Source organism: Mobula hypostoma, chromosome 1, assembly GCF_963921235.1.
Source record: "Mobula hypostoma chromosome 1, sMobHyp1.1, whole genome shotgun sequence".
Taxonomy (NCBI): Eukaryota; Metazoa; Chordata; class Chondrichthyes; order Myliobatiformes; family Myliobatidae; genus Mobula; species Mobula hypostoma.
Window position 1 is genome coordinate 34,244,291 of NC_086097.1, and position 20,675 is coordinate 34,264,965.

The window sequence follows — 20,675 nt, forward strand, 5'->3', positions numbered from 1 at the left end:
TTAAATCAACTGGTAAATCAAGATGGGTTTCTGAACTCTTTGTGGTAAGGGGTTTCTTCTTTTATGTTACTGCGAAGGCTAACAAAATGGCTTCTTTGCTATGTTATAATTAAAATGGCTTTTCTGAAATAACTGCGATGTAAGGAGTTCTCTCTCTCTCTCTGCTTGTTTGGGTTATATTATTGATAAGAGGAAGAACAAACCAATTGGGATAGATGTTTTTCTTTCTTGTGTGTCTGTAAGCTATTGCGGGTGTTGAGGAAGAAGGCGCGGTGGGGACAGAGAGAGGAGGCGCGATGCTGTGAGCTGGCCAACGGGACGGGGACTCCGAGCGGGAGTCCGAGGCCCAGGGTCTTCGGCGAGGAGACGAAGACATACTCGTGTGGAGCATCTGGTCGACCACCGTGGTTGGTCCCAGGCGGTGGGTCGAGGTGGTCGGAGGGGATCAAATGGTGGAAAGAGGACCCCGTTACTTGAGCTCTAACTGTTGTGCACCAAGTGTTTGAACTTTGATAAGTTTGGTGCCTTTTACTTTCCTTTTATATTTGATCTCTATTAATTACATAGTTTCAGTAAGATCTATAAAGTGTAATCATCTAATCGCATATGGTGTATTGTCTGTTATTTGGCGGGGTGGGGTACATCGTACAGCATCCACACAAACTTGATTACCCAGTTTGGCGGGGCCGAAGCCTGCTCCCCCTAGACGAACGCGAGTTGAGCGAGCCTGAGGCTTACCAGGGGGCTACAGTTAAAAGGAATGCAGTTCTTTTTCTTTGAGGGCAAGAACAAGCAGCAATGTCTAATAGTGTGTTATCCGACAAAACAGATAATATGAAGCAGTTCCACGTGAAAATCTGTATTATGTCATTATCATGGTGTGCGTCCGTCAAACAAGGTTCTTAACCATTTTATCTTCTGTTCCTTTAGTAGTTAAGATAACTGTCTCCTCTGTCAAACTCCATCTACTAATTTTTAACATCTTGACTTTAAATGAAATGGTGTGATCAATGACAGTACAATAAAAATAGATTCTTAAATACTTTTATACCATATTTCCCCCAATGTCAGCAAAATAAAAGAGCCGTTCATTGACTTCAGGAAGGGGACCTGTGCACATGCTCCTACTACAAATGTGCTGATGTTGAGAGGATTGGGAGTGAACATCACTAATAGACTGTCCTGGCCCAATCACACTGATATATAATAAAGAAAACTCACCAGCAGCTCAGGAGCCTAAAGAAAGTTGGCACGGCCCCTTTGAAACTCACCAAGTTTTAATCAATGCACCATGGAAAGCATCCTATCAGGCTGCATGACAGATCGGTGACTGCTCCGTCCACGACTGTGAGAAACTGCAGGGAGTTATGGACCCTCCTCCCCTCCATGGACTGCATGTTCTTCACTACCTTGGTAAAGCAGCTAGTATAATCAAAGACCCCGCCCACCCCAGATATTCTCTCTCATCTCTCCTCCCATCAGGTAGATAAGATACAAAAGCCTGAAAGCTTGTATTACCACCTCCAAGAACACCACAACCTTGCCATAGGGTTTGGAGGCTGTCATGCCCCAATGACCCGTCAAGCTGCATCGGTTGGAGTCAGAGCCTTGGTGCTTTGGCTCTTGGTAAGGTCACCAAGTCAAACAGGTCAAAGGGAGCAGCCCAAGCTAAGAGTGGTCCACTGATCCTCCCAGTTCCGGGGTTCAGCTCAGAGCTAACAACCTTGGCTGGTCAAAAAACAACGGTTACGGAAGCAGCACAGGCTGCCCTGAATGCCAGAACCACAACAGGCAGTAAATAAGTATCACCAGTCTCACGAATAGCTTCTGTCCCACAGTTATAAGAGTACTGAATGCTTCACAAGTATGATAAGATGAACCCTTGATCTTAATCTACTGTGACATCGTATCTCAGTGTTTACCTGCGCTCCACTTTCTCCCTAACTGTAAAACTCTATTCTGCTCTCTGTATTCATTTTCCCTTGTTCTACCTCAATGAACTGTTGTAATTAATTGATCTGTATGGACAGTATGCAAGACAAGTTTTTCACTGTATCTCAATAATAATAAACCAATTTATATTTTACAGGAGAAAAGCATAATAAAAAATTTACATAGCAGTAGAACTGTGCGCTCTTCCTTGCATTTACCTAACAAGCAACACAGGGACTCATCAGAAAATCTATTTATTGCATTGTATTCTAAAGAGACATGTTTTATTCTCAGGGTCCAGGCATGGTTGTCAACACCAATATCTAGTACCCATCTTCATTACCCCAAGACAGCAGTGATGATGCTTTTTGAAGTGAATTCCTAGCCAGGGTAATTAAGAGGACGGTCAAAAGAGCCAGCTGGAAAATTTAGTTACTAATGAAATAAATTATGGCAGACATGGCAGAGCAGGTTCTGGCTGCAATGCAGAGTCAGAATTAACACAGAAACTGACCTTTCAGCCCGGCCAATCCACACAGACCATCAAACACGTATTTTATATTCATCCTATCCCAAGCTGATTTCATTCTCCCCATATTCCCATCAGCTCCCCACCCCAGGTTTTACTCACATACACCCTCGGGGCACTTTACGATGGCCATTTAATCTATCCACCAGTACATTTTTTGGGATGTAGGAGGGAACCAGAGTGCCATGAAGTCTCAGAGAAACCATGAAAACCTCACACAGGGAGCACTTGAGGTCAGAATTGAACTAGAGTTGCAGGGGCTGTGAGGCAGTGCCTCTAACTCTACTGACTCTTAACAGGCATTAATCTACTGCTGCCATCTTGTTCAAGTGTCTGTCTAAATGTTCAAATGTTGCTCTTGTCTCTGTTTCCACCTTCTCTCCTGCCAGCACCAACCAGGTACCTACAACTCTGTATATTAAAAAAAACTTGCCACCTATCCATCCTTTAAACTTCATCTAGTTTTTTAACCTGTTCTTCCTGGGAAAAAGACATCATCTATGTCTCTCATAAGTTTATGTACTTCTATCCGATTGACCGCCAGCCTTTAACACTCTAGAGAAAACAATCTAAGTTTGTCCAACCCCTCCTTATAACATATATACTTCAATCTTGGCAAACCTCTTCTGAACCCATTCTTAAACCTCCATATCCTTCCTATAGCATGAAAACCAAAACTGCTCACAATACTCAATAATGTCTTATGGTCTACTCCAAATGTGGCCTAACCGAGGTTTCATACAGCAGCAACATAACTTTCCAACTTTGATACTCCATGCCCCAACTGATGAATGCATCCCCTACACCTTCTTTACCACCCTCTCCGCTTTCAGATATCAATGGACTTGCACTCCAAGATCCCTCTGTGTATCAATGCTCCTAAGATACTGTATACTTCCTTCTTGCATGTAACTACCCAAACGCTTCACCTTACACTCATTTAATCATTTCTCTGCCATTTCCCTGTTGGTTACCTTATCAAGTTACACCACATCCACTGGTTCTGCTCATCACATTCTCGAAAGAACTGCCAGCAGTCAGTCAAAGACATACTGCAAGTCTATGTCAACTGTGCTATCATTCTTTTAGATCTTCTGAACTTACAATTTTCATTGTTGTTTCCAACAATTCCCTACTACTGACAGGTTGGTAGATCTCGTTTTTTGTTTGTCCTCCTGTTTTCTTAAACAGCGGGGTCACACGTCTTTACACCCAATTCACAAGAATGGTGCCTGTGCGTCACCGAGCAGTGCAGAATGGTTTGCCGTGCGATGTTCTACAGGTCGTCCACAGGCTTTTTTGCCGTTTGCGCAATTGCTTCTTCTTTCGCAGTTAGGGTGTTCTTGAACGGGTTCCCTGGTGGGTGGTTGTTTCGTGGCTGCCTGTGGGAGGACGATCTCAGAGTTGTGTTCTGCATACATACCCTGATAATAAACGTACTTTGAACCTTTTGAGTCTTTGAATATTCAATACAGAATTGCAGAAGCCTATCCACAAATGACAATCACAGCACACTCTCTCTAAAGCCACTTCTATCTTAATGAATGCCTTTTGAATTTCTAAATGGAACACAATCACTGGATCTCCCTTAACTATTCTATTCAATATATCGTCAAAGAACGCCAGAAGATTAGTCGAGTATGAATTCCATCCACTAGTGAAAGTAATCAGAGTTGGAATAGTACATGTTTTATCCAACCCTTCACAGTTTTTTCAAAATCAAACTTTAGATTCTTAGCCCTTGCTGCTTGCGAACTACTGTCAAAGTCACTAAAGGCAATGAAACTGGTCCCTAGATGTCACCATAAAACAGGCATAGAAAATTATGCTCAGCAATGAATCAGTAAAGAATCTCCTCACTAGAGTACCCAGATGCATTTGGTTGAACAATTGCTTTTGGGGCCATTGCATTCTGTTCCTATTCCCCATATCACAGACAAAAAGAGTTCAAGGGATTTTCTATCATAGTTACATCCTGAAATATGATGCACACCAATAAAATTTTCCATCGGATTTTCATCTTACAGTGATATAGAATTGAAGGTTGCCTATCAACTTTTGTTATATTTGGAGATACAGCTCGTTAATGGATCCTTGCGTCCAATGAGTCCGTACCATCCAATCACACCCATGTGACCAATCTACCCACAAATCTGTATGTGTTTTGAATGTGTGGGGAAACCAGAGCACCCGGAGAAACCCATTTGCTTTCCACATCCAATGAACTAACACATCAAAATCCCTCTGCACACCGACATGTATCAGCTTATCACTACTTAAACAGCCACTTTTAATTTGTTTAGAACCAATTTTATTATCAAAGTACATATATGTTACCACATACTACATTGAGATTCATTTTCTTGCAGCATTTACAGGAAAATAAAGAAATATGATAGAATTTATGAAAATAAATAGATAGACAATGACTGGCAAGCAGCCAATATGCAAAAGGCAAATAATGATAAATATATAATATTAAAGAGATAGACATAGAGAGACAGACAGAGACAAAGAGAGACAGAGAATGTGAGCTGTAGAGTCCTTGAGAGTGAGTACATAGATTGTGGAATCAGTTCATTGAGATTGGTCCACAGAGAATAACCTCACACTTTCTCTTATTCTTCTCCATTTGCCACTCATTTTCTCAGTTAATCAGTCTGCATCCCCTTGTAAACTTTACAGTTCTTGTTCACATCTCACTTTCCAAGTTTGCACCACTTGCAGAATCTGGTACATTACACATTTTTTTTTTGCCAGAACAAGCCATTAACATCAACTGTGAATAGCTGAGGATCTGGTACTGATGTTTGTGCCATCCCACTGGTAACAGCCTGACAACTGGAAAAAGTCCTATTTACCTCCTACTCTCTGTTTCTCCTCTTTAACCCATTCATACTCACTCATTCAGTGAGCCCTTATTTTATGCGACAAAACAAGTTGAATGATATCTTTACCAAATGCCTATTAAGTACCCAGATATATTACTTCTAGTGGTTGGCCCCTGATCACTCCTACTGGAAATTTGCCATAAAGAGCTTTATTACATTTGTCAAACATAATTTTCTTTTCATAAAGCCTTGTGGTCTCAGCCTAATTGTATTATGATTTGATAACTGTCTTGAACTAAGAACATAATATACTCCAGCATTTTAATGGTAAACTCTGCATGTCTAACTGATTTTATAGTTGGCTATTTTTTTCTACATTCTAACTTGCTAATTCCATTCCAAAATTTAGGGATTGCATCTGCAGCAATTTTTCTTAAGACAATGGAATGTAAGGCTCTCTCGCCCGGAGTTTTATTTATTCATTTCTCTTTCCCATCATAATGTTCCTTAGTCATTAGACCAATGGTCCCTCATTTTGGTACACTTACTTGTCTTCTACTGTGAAGAGTGATGCAAAATATTTCCTCATTTCCCATTTTCACCGCTGCCCTCCAGTGAAAAATGGTATCGTATCTGTTAAATAGGGGCCGTGGACAATTCTGATTTGATGGAGACCGACATGAAAGCACAGAGGAACATCTGGAGAAATTTCTGAAACACCAGTTCGCTGCTGTTGTTACTACACGGTTCGGAATCTTCCGGAGGAAAGGCCTCAAAATCCCCGGCCTTGCCTGCTTTTGGCGACCAAGATTGAGGTCGAATCGTTCGGACAGAGTACTCGGTGTTGGAGAGCTGATCGGAGGCTTGAAGTTTTCGGATGTCTCAGAGTCGGACTGTGGTCGAGCATGGCAGGGAGAGTTTTTCTTCCTTCTCCCGTCTGCGTGAGATGTGGGACATTTGAGAAACTTTGAACTTTTTACTGTGCTCATGGACTTCTTCATCAAGTTATGGTATTGTTGCACTGTTGTACTGTTGTAACTATCTGTTATAATTATGTGGTTTTGTTAGTTTTTTCAGTCTTGGTCTGTCCTGTGTTTTGTAATATCACACCAGAGGAAATATTGTATCATTTCTTAATGCATGCATTACTAAATGACAATGAAAGAGGACTGTGTGTCTTCATAATCTAATATTATTTCACCTGCCATTGCTTCTTAGAAACCATGTGGCTGGCCACATGGATAACTTTATCCATTGTGTTCTTATTTCTCCATGGAATGCACATTCTGTACAAGGAGATAACTTCTTTCTATCTAGAAGAATTCATTTTTAACAGCAGCTATGAGCTATTAAATAAAAACTTGTGTCTGAGCAGGATAGGAAATTTGCTTTGGCTAAGAAATAGATAAATTCTAATGAATTCAAAAGCAGTTTGGATACCAAAGATATTTCATCAATCACTTCTGTGTCGGTCATGAAATTATTTTGCAAACAATATGTACTGTTTTAAAGAGCAATTAATTTAAGGTGATTATATCATTTACTTGTTTCTTTGTGAGGAACCATTTTGAGAGAGTCACACTTTGAATTGAAACCACAGCACTGAGCTAATAAATATCTGTTTTAATGTAGCTTTGGAAAGAATATTGTTTAGCAAGACAATTCAGCAACATGAGGATAATGTAATGATGCATCTTCTGTTTTGCTTTCCTTTTTTTCATAAACACTTCATAGAAATATACATCTCAACAGGAAATAGACTTATTTACAAAGCAGAACACTTGACCTTTTACTTGTTGTTTCTTCATGCCCCTGCTTAAGACTAACTGTTCTGGTCATCATCACAGAGCAAGCATGCCACATACAGTAATTGTCTTGTTCAACAGCATCACCTTATGTCAAACACATAGACACGGAGAGTACAATATCTTCCAGAAGATAGAGGAACTGCCCGGCTGCTCTTTTATTTAAAGAAAGACATTTTTGAAATACATTTTATCTTACACTTCAACTCTTTAGTACCAGTATATTTCACATCATCAAAACTGGCTTTATCTTTTGAAATTAATAGCGATTATAAATCTAGTCTAGTATCCAAATGGCAATGTCTTCCCAATCTTCTTGCAAATTCTAGTGATTCAGTGGATGCTAAATCTGAATTCAAGGGAAGTTATGTTCCGTTATCTGCCATGTTTGGATCTGGTACTTCACTTCCTGATGTCTGCCTTGGATTCAACTCAGACAAAACTTAATGACAGAGTGGTTCATCATCGAGACATGATTCATCTCCAGCTTAGACCATTTGTTCTATTAGAACACCAGCTTCCAATGCCAATTTCAACCAATTATCTCCTGGCTCTGAAGTTCTCTATCTCGTTCCCTCCTTCCATCCTCTGAGCTGACTGGGGTGAGTTAAGAATATAAAATGCTTTGTTTTGGAAATTACATTCCTTCTTCTTAGTGCCACAACGACATTTTGACTCAACTGTCTCAGTTCAATTCTCGATGCCACATTTCGTTGAACAAGGCTCAATCTTGGTCTCAAGCAGATCCCCATTGATGGTTCTGCAGGTGCATGCCCCACAGCAGTGTACACTTATCTCTTTAGCAAAGCGATGTTTCATGCTCCGCTTTGAATATTCCTGAAACATTTGCTTCAAGAGAGCTTTCTTAACTATTCTAACTGACCTCCAGGCTATCACATGAAGTCAGATGATGTGAGGGAACAAGAGCATGTTTGATATCATTCTGCTAAGTTAAATTTACTGGTATTTTAAAACTGGAGGTTATTTTCAGAAACTGCCAAAACCAATGCGTGACAATACTAGATCCAGCATCATGCCAACATCAGAGAACTGATGCAGGGTCTCAGTTCAAAATGTTGACTCTTTATTCTTTTCCATAGGTGCTGCCTGGCCTTCTGAGTTCCTCCAGCATTTTGTTCCAATGTCAACTTAGAACTCAGGCTTATATCATACTGGACAGTTTAATTCATTCCCTCGTGGAACTCCTGTCAAGAGTCAATGCTCATTTTTTTTTCCTTCAGAATTTTGTAGATGTCAATTACAGTAAGTGTGCTGAAGGTCTTTTGTAGGTCGATGAACTCAAAGACGAGAGCTACATTTTGTTCCTGTCTTTTTTCTCACAACAAGCAGAGTGTAAAGACCAGATACAAAAGATTCCTTCCAAAAATACAAAACTCAAGGAATCGATATGAACAGTCACTAAGTCCACCTGTTCCATTTCGAGATAATTACTACCTATCAGTGTTGATCTCAAATATTGCTCCAAGTTTTAGAAAATTTGATGCACAAGTCATACTTTGGTGCAGTTTTTAATTCTTTTTCTTTTCAAATCTTTTTATTGTTATACAGGAAAAATAACATGAGTACATTGAAGTAACAACACTTACAATGCCTCAAAAAAAACATTATCTTAAAGATTGAAAAAAATTTTGTGATAACAAAAAAAACCTTCTAAGCAGAAAAGTGAGAGAGAAAAAAGAACCTATTAGGTGTACAACCCCGGAGTCATGCGTCATACAAAAAGCTTCTAAAAATAAACATCAAACCGCCAGCAAGAAAAGAAAATATACTAAAAAATTTACAATTAGATCATGGAAAAATTATATCAATTAACTCAAATGATAATAACGAGCAAATGAGACCCATCTTTTCTCAAAATCAAATGAAGGTTCAAAGGATCGACTTCTAATTTTCTCCAAACTAAGACATAGCATCACTTGAGAGAACCATTGTGACAAAGTGGGAGCTGATGTATCCTTCCACTTCAACAAAATGGCCCTCCTAGCTATCAATGTAACAAATGCAATAACATGTTGGTCAGACACAGAAATACCATGAATATTTTGAGGAATTATTCCAAAAAGCACAGTTAAGTTATTAGGTTGTAAATTAATTTTAAGCGCTTTAGAAATTGTTGAAAAAAACAACTTCCGGAACTGTTCCAATATAGAACAAGACCAAAACATATGTGTCAGTGTAGCTATCTCAGTTTTACATCTATCATAATGACTATCAACATTAGAAAAGCAGTTTTTAATTATTACAGAGATAATTAGCAACTTTCCACCCAGCCAGCACAAATCTAACAAGTGCATCTTTTGTACAGCAAATGCACTCAGCTTTATGGCTAATATTAATAACATAATAAAGTACAATAAAACTCATCTGTATACAATTCACAGAAGATGTTACTTCATTATTTCATGGCTTTATGTGTGTTAGCCATGCCTAACCAATCTTATAGTGATTTTGAGTAGGTTACCACGAAGGTTGAGGAAGGAAAGTCAGTGGATGTTGTCTACATGAACTTTAGCAAGGCCTTTGGCAACGTCCCATATGAGATAGTGATCTAGAAGGTTAAGACACTTGGCATTCAGGATGAAGTAAACAATTGGATTCAACATTGGCTTAGTGGGAGAAGCCAGAGAGTTGTAGTAGATGGTGGTCTCTCTGACTGGAGACCTGTGACTAGTGGTGTGCTGCAGATATCTGTGCTGGGAGCATTGTTGTTCATGGTTGACCAAACAATAGAAGAGCAAAAGGCTCCAGTGCCCTGAAGAGAGGAGTGAAGATCTTGGAGAGCAAGCGAAATCAGCTCTTGCCTCCAATCTAGGCCGGTGTTTAAATTGTCTAAACAGCCTATCGTACCTCGCACTAGGATCCAGGCACCACTGCTGTGAAAGGCTCCGGGCCTAGAACAAGCCACCCAGTGACTCACTCAGGGCCAAGATTTTGTCACCAAGCCCAAAACCACTCTCAAGCTCTTCAAATCAGCTCAGTGCCCAGATTGATCCAATCTCAAACCCCGGCCAGTTGAATGAGCAACAGAACTTCCCTGCCCAGGCTCCGACTTCTCCTTTCAGTGCCTAGAATGGATGGGCATCAGAACTCCATCTGCAACACACCATCTTGGCTCATCCCCTGAACTCACTTCACCATCGCTTGCCCCTTCATTAGTTGCGGTGATCATTTAACACAATTGACACCAGTAAAGGTATTTTTAGCGATGTTTTTAGTTGGATTTTTTAGCTTTTTGACCAACAGAAAGCTGTTGCACTCATTTAGTTGTGCCACCTTAACCAGAGGTTATCCAGAAATTTAGAGTGTTGTGTATGATTCTGGTCACCACCCTACAGTAGACATCGCAATAAGTATGAAGAAGGTACAGAGAAATTTTACAGGGATGTTGTTGGGACTTGAGATAGAAAATGCATCTCAAAAGGGCAATGTTACAATAGTCATGGGGATTTCAATATGCAGGATATAAGGAAAATCAGGTTGGTGCTGGATCCCAAGAAGGGGAGTTTGTAGAATACCTATCAAATGGCTTTTTAGAGCAACTCATGGTAAAGCTCACTAGGGGATCAGCTATTTCAGATTGGGTGTTGTGCAACAAACAGAACTGATTAGGGAGCTTAAGGTAAAGAAACCTTTCGGAGACAATGATCATAATATGAACAATTCACCCTACTATTTGAGAAGAAGAACATAAGACTATAAGAAAAAGTCAGATATATCAGTGGAGGAAAGGAAATCACAGAGGCATGATTGATTGGCAGGGAACACTAGAAAGAATGAAAGCTGAGCAATAATGGCTGGAGTTTCTGGGAGCAATTCAGAAGGTGCAGGACAGATATATCCCAAAGAAGCAGTAGTATTCTAAAGGCAGGATTAAGCAACCATGGCTGGCAAGAGAAGTCAAAGCCAACATAAAAGCCAAAGAGAAAGCATATAATAGAGCAAAATTTCATGGGAAGTTAGAGCATTGGGAAGCTTTTAAAAACCAAGAGAAGGCAACTAAAATGTGAAAAAGGCAGCTTAATGTGAAAAAGATTAAGGAGCTGGTGGTAGACCTGAGGAGAGCTAAGGTACCGGTGACCCCTGTTTCCATCCAAGGGGTCAGTGTGGACATGGTGGAGGATTACAAATACCTGGGGATACGAATTGACAATAAACTGGACTGGTCAAAGAACACTGAGGCTGTCTACAAGAAGGGTCAGAGCCGTCTCTATTTCCTGAGGAGACTGAGGTCCTTTAACATCTGCCAGACGATGCTGAGGATGTTCTACGAGTCTGTGGTGGCCAGCGTTATCATGTTTGCTGTTGTGTGCTGGGGCAGCAGGCTGAGGGGAGCAGACACCAACAGAATCAACAAACTCATTCGTAAGGCCAGTGAAGTTGTGGGGATGGAATTGGACTCTCTCACGGTGGTATCTGAAAAGAGGATGCTGTCCAAGTTGCATGCCATCTTGGTCAATGTCTCCCATCCACTACATAATGTACTGGATGGGCACAGGAGTACATTCAGCCAGAGACTCATTCCACCGAGATGCAGCACAGAGCGTCATAGGAAGTCATTCCTGCCTGTGGCCATCAAACTTTACAACTCCTCCCTTGGAGGGTCAGACACCCTGAGCCAATAGGCTGGTCCTGGACTTATTTCATAATTTACTGGCATAACTTACATATTACTATCTAACTATTTATGGTTCTATTACTATTTATTATTTATGGTGCAACTGTAACGAAAACCAATTTCCCCCGGGATCAATAAAGTATGACTATGACTATGACTGAAAAAGTCATTAAGGAAAAGATGGAATATGAAAGTAAACTAGTCAATAACAATAAGGAGGATACCAAAAATTTCTTCAGATATATAAAGTGTAAAAGAGAGGTGAGGGTATATAACAGACTGCTGGAAAATGACGTTAGAGAAGTAGTAATGGGGGACAAGGGAATAGTGGATGAACTGAATAAGTATTTTGCATCAGACTTCACTGTGGAAGACACTAGCAGTATGGTGGAAGTTCAAGAGTGTCGGGGCAGAAGTGAGTGAAGTTACCATTACTAGGGAGAAGGCTCTTGGGAAACTGAAATGTCTGAAGGACATAAGTCACCTGGACGAGATGGTCTACACCCCAAAGTTCTGAAGGAGGTGGCTGAAGAGATTGTGGGGCCATTAGTAATGATTTTTCAAGAATCAATGGATTCTGGCATGGTTCCAGAAGAATGGAAAATTGCAAATGTCACTCCACTCTACACAAAGGGAGAGAGGCAGAAGAAAGGACACTCTAGGCCAAGTAGTCTGACCTCAGTGGTTGGGAAGGTGTTGGAATCGATTGTTAAGGATCTGGTTTTGGGGTACTTGGAGGTATGTGATAAAATATGCTGAAGTCTGCATGGTTTCCTTAAGGGGAAATCTTGCCTGACAAATCTGTTGGAACTTTTTGAAGAAATAACAAGCAGGATAGACAATTGGTTGATGTTGTGCACTTGGATTTTCAGAAGGCCTTTGACAAGGTGCAACATGGGAGGCTGCTAACAGGTTAAGAGCCCATGGTATTACAGGGAAGATTCTAGCAAGGATAAAGCAGTGGCTGATTGGCAGGAGACAAAGAGTGGGAATAAAGGGAGCCTTTTCTGATTGGCTGCCGGTGACTAGTGGTGTTCCATAGGGGTCCGGGTTAGGACTGCTACTTTTTACATTATATGTCAATAATTTGGATGAAGGAATTGATGGCTTTATGGCCATGTTCGTGGATGAGGTGAAGATAGGAGGCAAGTGGTATTGAGGAAGTAGAGATGCTACTGAAGGAGTTAAACAAATTAGGAAAGTGGGCAAAGAAGTGACAGATGGAATACAGTGCCAGGAAGTGTATGGTCATGCACTTTGGTAGAAGAAATGAAAACATGGACTATTTTCTAAATGGAGAGAAAATTCAAAAATCTGAGGTGCAAAGGAACTTGTGAGTCTTCATGCAGGATTTCCTAAAGGTTAATTTGCAAGTTGAGTCAGCGGTGAGGAAGGCAAATGTAATGTTAGCATCCATTTTGAGGGGATTAGATTAAAAAAGCAAGGATGTAATGTTAAAGCTTTATAAGGCACTGGTGATGCCTCATTTAGCGTATAGTGAACAGTTTTGGGCCCCTTACCTAAGAAAGGATGTGCTGACATAGAGATCTCGTTAAAGCAGATTTGGAGAGGACGTTTCCTATGGTGAGGAAGTCTAAGATCAAAGGACACAGCCTCAGAATAGAGGGCCATCCATTTAGAACGGAGATAAGGAGGTTTTTTTTCAGCCAGAGAGTGGTGAATCTGTGGAACTCGTTGCCACGGGCAATTGTGGAGGCCAAGTCATTGGATATATTTAAGGCAGAGGTTGATAGGTTCGTGATTAGTCAGGACATGAAGGAATACAGGGAGAAGGCAGGAGTCTTGGGTTGAGAGGGAAATGGATCAGCCATGATGAAATAGTGGAGAAGACTTGATGGGCCAAATGGCCTAATTCTGCTCCTATATCTTATTGTCTTATGATCTTGAGCTCCTGGCTTATAGGGAAAGGTAGAATAGATTAGAACTTTATTCCCTGGAGTGCAGGAACATGAGGGGAAATCTTATTCAGGTATAGATAGGGTGAATGTAAGCAGGTTTTTCCCCTCAGGTTGGGCGAGACAGGGACTAGAGGTCATAGGTTTTGGGTGAAAGATAAACTATTCAAAAAGGATCTGAGGGGAAACTTCTACTCTCAGAGGGTGATGCAAATGTGGAATAAGCTACTAGAAGAGGCGGTAGATATGGGTTCATTTGTACCATTTACAGTAAGAGAAGTTTGAATAGGTACGTGGATGACAAGGGGTTACAGGATATGGTTTAGGTGCAGGTATATGATATAGACAGAAGATTTGGTCAGCATGGACTAGATGGGCCTCAGGGCCTGTTTCTGTGTTGTAGTGCTCTGCGACTCAGTCTTTCTTTACAAATGATTTACTAAGCTGTGAAAATGCAGTGACCATTTTTACATTACAGAATATGCCCTGAATCACATTGTCATCTGCAGCCATCTCCACACAGAAACAAAATTCCTCACAAAGCTAAAGAAATTTAACAATGTCCCCAGTGACCTTAACCAATTTTTACAGATCTGACATAGAAACTATTCTATCCAGACACATCACAGCTTGGTATGGCAACTGCTCTACCTAAAACAGCAAGAAATTTCAGAGTTGTGGGCACTGTCCAGTCTCTCAGGAAAAGCATCCTCCCCTCCATTGGCTCTGTCTACCTCAGGAAAGCAATCAACAAAATCTAGGACCAACACCTCCTGCCCATTTTCTCTTCTCCCCGTCTTCCAATGGGAAGAAGATACAATCTACCAAGTCAAGGTCAGATTCTACCTCATTGTTATAAAACTCGTAAACAGACCTCTTATAGGATAAAAGATAAACTCTTGATCTTTCAATCTTCCTCATCTTGGCAATCAAACTTTATTTACCTACCCACAATGCATTTCTGTAACCTCGGCAGTGTATCCGCCATTGTTTATCTTTTAACTACCTGTGTATTGGGCCATTCGTATGGCACACAAACTACATGTGACATAATTAACTAATATAGGCATACAAATGTTGGATTGATGGAAAATATTAAATAAATATAAGAACGTCCATAAAACTCCAGTCTTGTAGAAAATATATCGCCTTCTTTACCTCATCCAAACCCATTTCAGGCTAACAGAATGCTTAATATATTATTGAAATTGTACATTCCATTAGGAAAATGTGATGTAATTTCCCTTCAAGTTTCAAAGAGGCCAGTGCAGTATTAAGAAACTATATTCTCTTATACGTAAGAGAAGCATCCATGAGATTTCTGATAGCAACTTTCAATGGAATGCACAATCCAAGCACCAAATTTAATTACAGATAGAATATCATCCTCTAATTACTTCTACAAAAAGCTTAACTGCGAAAAGCAGAAGATCCCTCTGTTCAGCTGTTTCAAGCAATATTAATCAGCAAGTAAATTTACTTTAAATTTTATATACATTACAATGATAGCTTTAAGCATTAAAGTGCTTCTAATGTGAGAGATTGTATACTGAACTGATTATATCATCCAATTCATGTTTGATCAGCTCCAGTTCCTAATTCCCACTTTAAATACTGGTTTTGCAGCTCATTGTAAAAGACACCACAGTGGCTGCTATGAGATGCTGCTTGTTATTATTATCCAACATTACATTCATTATATTCTTTTTCGCTTTTGCATGTTCAATCTCTAAGATGCTGAATGCCATGAATAACAGGAAGTTTCAGATAACAGCAGATTTCTAAAATCCTTTCTCTTGAAGAAAGATACTGACCTGCACTTACCAGTACAACTTCCTCCGGTCCCGCAACCCTCTGAAATTCTTGTGCCCTTCAGATCTGGTTTCCTGAGCATTTAGAATTTTAATCATTCCACTCTTAACAGTCAACTGCCTGGGTCCTAAGCTCTGGAATTTCCTTCCAAAATCTCCCTGCCTCTCCAACTTTCAGGCAGAGACTATGGATCCCACAACTAGTGGCATTAAAAAGGTAAGGACTTGAAGGTGACCATGAAGCTTTCCTCTTCAGCCCAGTTTTGGTCACCTGCCTTAATATCTCAATGCCGTTTTGTCCCTTAACTTGAAAGTCTTTGAGAAGTTCTACCTCATTAAAGCTGCTATATTAATGGAGATTATTAGTATTTGTACTCCGTTATTCACTTTAGCACATTGAAGAATAGCAGAGCAAAATTCAAACATAATTAGAAGATAATCACAGTAAATTATTGCATACAATAATCCAGCAATTCAGTGGGTTTTCTATGTTAAATTCTGCTCAAGCATCCTCATTAGTTGTTAATTTTGTTTAGATTTGCTGAATTGTTACCTTTCCCAACATTTCATATGTTAGGACAAATAATTTTCATCTTCATTTAACATGACAACCAACTTACTTCTAGCCTTTTTTTTAAACCAATAATCCATTGACGATCCTTAGGTTTACGCTTTAACCATTGCATGCGAGTAAATTAACTTTGCTTGGAAAGTGACTGATATCTGATTGGCTGCTGCAATACACCAGTCTGATTTTTCATTTCATTCATTTTTAATTAAAAGAGAAAGCAGCAGAAACACAAAATGTGCAGCTAATTCAACATTGTCTATTTTACATCACTGCCCAAAATTGATATTATTGCACCATTTCCCGAACCAACCATGCACCCTGCCTTCTATGTCACAATCAAAACTGTCTGTGATCCAGGGACTCTATAGTGGGGGGATAATTGTTTTAGTCTCTTTTCTTGGTTTCCTAGTAACAATTTTTCAGTGGAGTTGCTCATACCATATTCCCCTGGAAGAAATTGTCTTTCTCTCTTCATTATTCTATTTTATATATGATTCCTAAGACAAAGACTTATGCAAATGATCTACTCCTGTGGGCAGGTAGGGAAGAATAGGTGTGTGTACGCATTTGATGGTGGAAGAGTGGAGTGATAGTGAAGGGTCATTGTGGAAAGGGAGCATTACTGCCCATCCTAACTTCCTTGAGCTGTGTGGCTGAGGAGACCATTTCATTTCATACCATTGCTATGAGTACAGGTTCAAATACAAACCAGATAAAGATTCAGATTCCCATTTCTAAAGTTCATAAGTGGACCAGGAAAAGTTTTTTTAAATTTACATATTTGCATTGTCACTATTACCAGTACTGCCCTTTTTTTATTCCATACTTCTCTGAATTTAAACTCTGCAGCTGCCAGAGTGGGATTTTAACCCATTATTAGATCATTAGTCCAAGCATTTGAATTGCATAAGCACCCTTCAATTATACAAAAATAAGCATCTCATCTGGCATCAGTGTATAGCCTAAACTGAGATTGCAACTCAGCGGCAATGCAGCTGTGTCTTCAGAATGGGGGACTTACTCTGACACAAGCTCCAAATGGGTGCTCTGGACTCGGCTTAACCCATCGTATTGGAGAGACTGAGATCCAGCTTGCACAGTCAGATGTCTACCCTGAAAAGCTTGGTGCAGCAAATGGATGAGGGCATAAGCAGTCGTGCGTCATCATGGTAATAAGTAAACATAGGACTGAAAGTGAGGTGGATTACCATTCCCTTCACATATTCAAGCTATTTCATTGTGGTCAATGAGGAAGATGTTACATCGACCAGCCTGGGGAAGAATTTATTGAAGATCATTTAACTCCCCAGCATGAAAGGAAACCATTGAGTGCCAATATTCCTAAACTAGCCCCTGGCATATTGTGTTGTTAATTAGTACAAAATGGTAGCATGGTTTACCTGATTTGAAATTAGCAAAAAAGAAATTAAATGGATTCCTTTTGGACATCCCTTCCTCTTGCCTACGTGTGCTACGCCCCAGTGATCAGCACATATTAAAAGATGCTGCACTGTGCCCTTTATAGCACTTGATCAATTCCAAATAGTTTGTGTCCAACTTTTGTCTCAAGAGGTTAGTTTGATATTCCATTAATTTGTAATTCAGACTATGCTGCAATTTCACAGAAAATTACAAAAGGAAGCATATCATTTAGCTCAGTGGGTGCTCATTCTTCACACAGGTTCCTCACTGAACACTGTCTTTGCATTCTCATTGTTAACCTATCTTCTGCACCTTGCTGCTTCATCCTTCTGTAACCACCGCCCCCCCCCCCGCCCCCAGGCAGTACATTCCAAATTTCAGATGTACTCTGGGTGAAAAAAATCTTTCTCAAATCCTCCCCTAAATCTCTTCTCCCTCATCTTAAACCTAGTTCTTTAGCTGCAGACACCTCCGCTAAGTTTCTCAAGTTGTACACTATCCAAGCTTCTCGCAATTCCACAGTAGGTCCCTAATCCCTGTTGAAAACAAATTCAGTCTATCCTGTTTCTCCTGGCGACTGAAGCACTCCATCCCAGTGAATCTCCTCTCCTCCCATCGCATCCCACCGCCACCCCCCGCCCCCAGTGCAATCATATCCTTCCTACAGCATAGTGGTCAGACTATACACAATAATCCAGCTATGGCCTCACCAGTGGGTTATATCGCTGGGCCAATCGCTCTATATTCTATGCTCAGCTAACGAAGTGTATGTGCTCTGTACAGTTTTCACCGGTGCTGCTGCCTTCAGTAATCCTAGACCTTGTATACTAACTCCCTCTGTCCTCCGTACTAGGTACTGAGCCTCTCTGCATCCTACCATTTATAGTTTATTTATTAGATTTCACACTTTGGCTTTCGTGTTGTTTCTGATTGTAAATTTTACCAAGACCAAGAGCGAAGTGTGACATCAGGACAAACACCTCTGACCATCTGATCAGCCCATCGAAATGTCTACCGCAGTCCTCACTTTCAACCATCATAACATTGTCAAACTTATTAAGCATACCTCCTACTTTCAGACTGTTAGTGTATGTAGCAAACAGGAGGGTCTGAGCAGTGAACGCTGTGGATCTTTGTTCCCAAACTCTACCTCCACAGTCAGGCCATTTGGAAATGTCCTGAATCACATGCTCTTCCTATTGCAGACCAGGTACAAAATTCTTAAATCTACAATTTGGAAAAGGCTTTTGCCTCATACCCAGTGGTGCCTATTAACGTAAGGAGAGTCTTCTAGTGAAGACAATCAAAGGTTGAGACAGGGGAGTGGGCAACCAGCCTCTCAAAGTTAGGAGGTGGGGTGTAGGGACCTATCAACAACTCTCATAAGTTTAAAGGTCTCTAGGACCACTGTGGAATAGAAGGGGAAATTACAAAAAGACGGATTTACATTGGAAATAAGCCAATTTGCAGCCAACCGCTTAAATGGTGAGAGACCTAATTAGCGCGGATAAACGAGATCGAAGTAGCCTTAGCTAACCAAATCGGTTTGCACGATATGTCTTTTCCCCGGTGCCAAACGTCACCGTACGGAGCAAGAAGGAGCAGAGAGCTTCTGTTGAAAAGATGCGTGTCTGCAGTAATTCTTCCCTTTGGTCTGCCCAGCTCCATAGGAACCGCTCCAACAACACAGTGACATCTTCATTTAAACTCGTTACTATAGCAGCGCATATTTGATTTGGACCGCAGCCAAACCCTTCAATATCCGTTTATAATATGCTCCCCCTCCCACCAAAAAAGGGGGTGATACCCCCCCCCCATAAAGAAAGGGTTCTGTCAGTGTAAGGCTATTAAGCAGTAATTTTTTGTTCGGCAGTCGGAATCGTGACGTGCCGTTTACCTGGCTCGGTGCAGTTCTTTGTGTGGGTACCGTTGTCCTTCACCACTGCCATTAACTTCCTGTTCCACCACCTGAGGTCCCGCGCCGCTTGTTGTCCAGTGTTCTCTTGCTCTGTTCGGATTAGCAATTAGCGTGAGTTATATGGATGTAGATTCGACAGCCAAAGTTACCCATCTAAACACAGACCTTGCATCTTATTTTATTCAGAACTCCCCAGTAATGCCCCGGTAGGACGCTGCAGGGACGGTTTCAAACTTAATTACAATTGACTGAAAGCCATCAAGGTGAATATATAAAGTTAATTTACAAAATAAATTCTGTTCCGTTTTACTCTTAAAACGCATGTCTAAAATAATCTGTCTGTACTAGGGTTAGACAAGAATGATATCATTAACACGAGAGGCCTTTATTAATTATGAGGTTCTGGAGGAAACTTGTACGGTCCTCCAAGAGTCGCAGGTTAGCGAAGCTTTATTATGGAGTAGCCGTATTCTAATAATGTTAGCCTTCCCGGCTAATATAATCCAATCGACTTCAGGAAAGGCTCGTGCTCTGCAAGTTCATGACTCCTCTGATGTAACATGGAAAGATGCAAACTTAAATTTTTAAAAAGCGCACTTAAACTGAGAAAATTGCCTACAATGTATTTTAAACACAAACGCGGATAACACAAGACCACTCCTTTATCCCGGCATCTTCGGTGGAAGGAAAATTAGATCTATGGTTTGGCAAAACTATAAACATATCGCCCTTTGTGGCCCCTGCTATCAGGTGGAAAAGTTGAACGACAGCGGGCTCACTCACCTAGTCTGGACAGCAGACTGCACATGCACCAGGCCAGGAAGAGAATGCTGCAGGAAACACCAATCTGATAAAGAACCATCTCTCTCCTCCTACGAACTTTGGTCATTTTTGCAAACGCCGTGGTCCTCGTCCGTTTGATCCCCGGCTCCATCGCCTCTGACAATTTGATATGTCTTTTTTTTTATTATTATTGCGAGACGCTGGTCTGTGCTGTGTCCCACCTACCCACCCCCCTTTGCTGCGTGTTTAAACTCCGGCGCCACTTCTCATTTCACGCTGTTAAAGGAGGAAAAAAACCTTAATGCAGTGTCGAGATCACATGTGAGCGCCAGGTTTCAGGGACCAGAGGGAGAGAGAGAGAGAGAAGAGCCTGTCAGTTTGAGGACGTTCTTCGCTTCGGGTAATGACGAGGGCTCGTAAGGCAAGGAACAGGGTTTTACCGTACCTATAAATGGAGTTCCCTAAGGATATGAAGATTACAACCCCTCCCCGCCAACCATATTTAAAACAAAACATGAAGA

At 40.8% G+C, this 20,675-nt stretch overlaps 1 protein-coding gene across 1 annotated transcript in view; it reads right to left on the bottom strand.

The window, feature by feature from the left end:
• Positions 1 to 20,342, bottom strand: part of LOC134353043 (sodium/potassium/calcium exchanger 4-like) — a 349,369-nt gene extending 329,027 nt beyond the window's left edge. Inside the window, exons 1-2 of the mRNA XM_063060914.1 lie at positions 20,155 to 20,342; positions 19,351 to 19,461 (exon numbers count right to left, since the gene is read on the bottom strand). Coding sequence (XP_062916984.1) covers positions 19,351 to 19,461; positions 20,155 to 20,305 — 262 coding nt within the window. The 5' untranslated portion in view covers positions 20,306 to 20,342. The remainder of the gene's footprint in view (positions 1 to 19,350; positions 19,462 to 20,154) is intronic.
• Between the last annotated feature and the right edge of the window lie 333 nt (positions 20,343 to 20,675).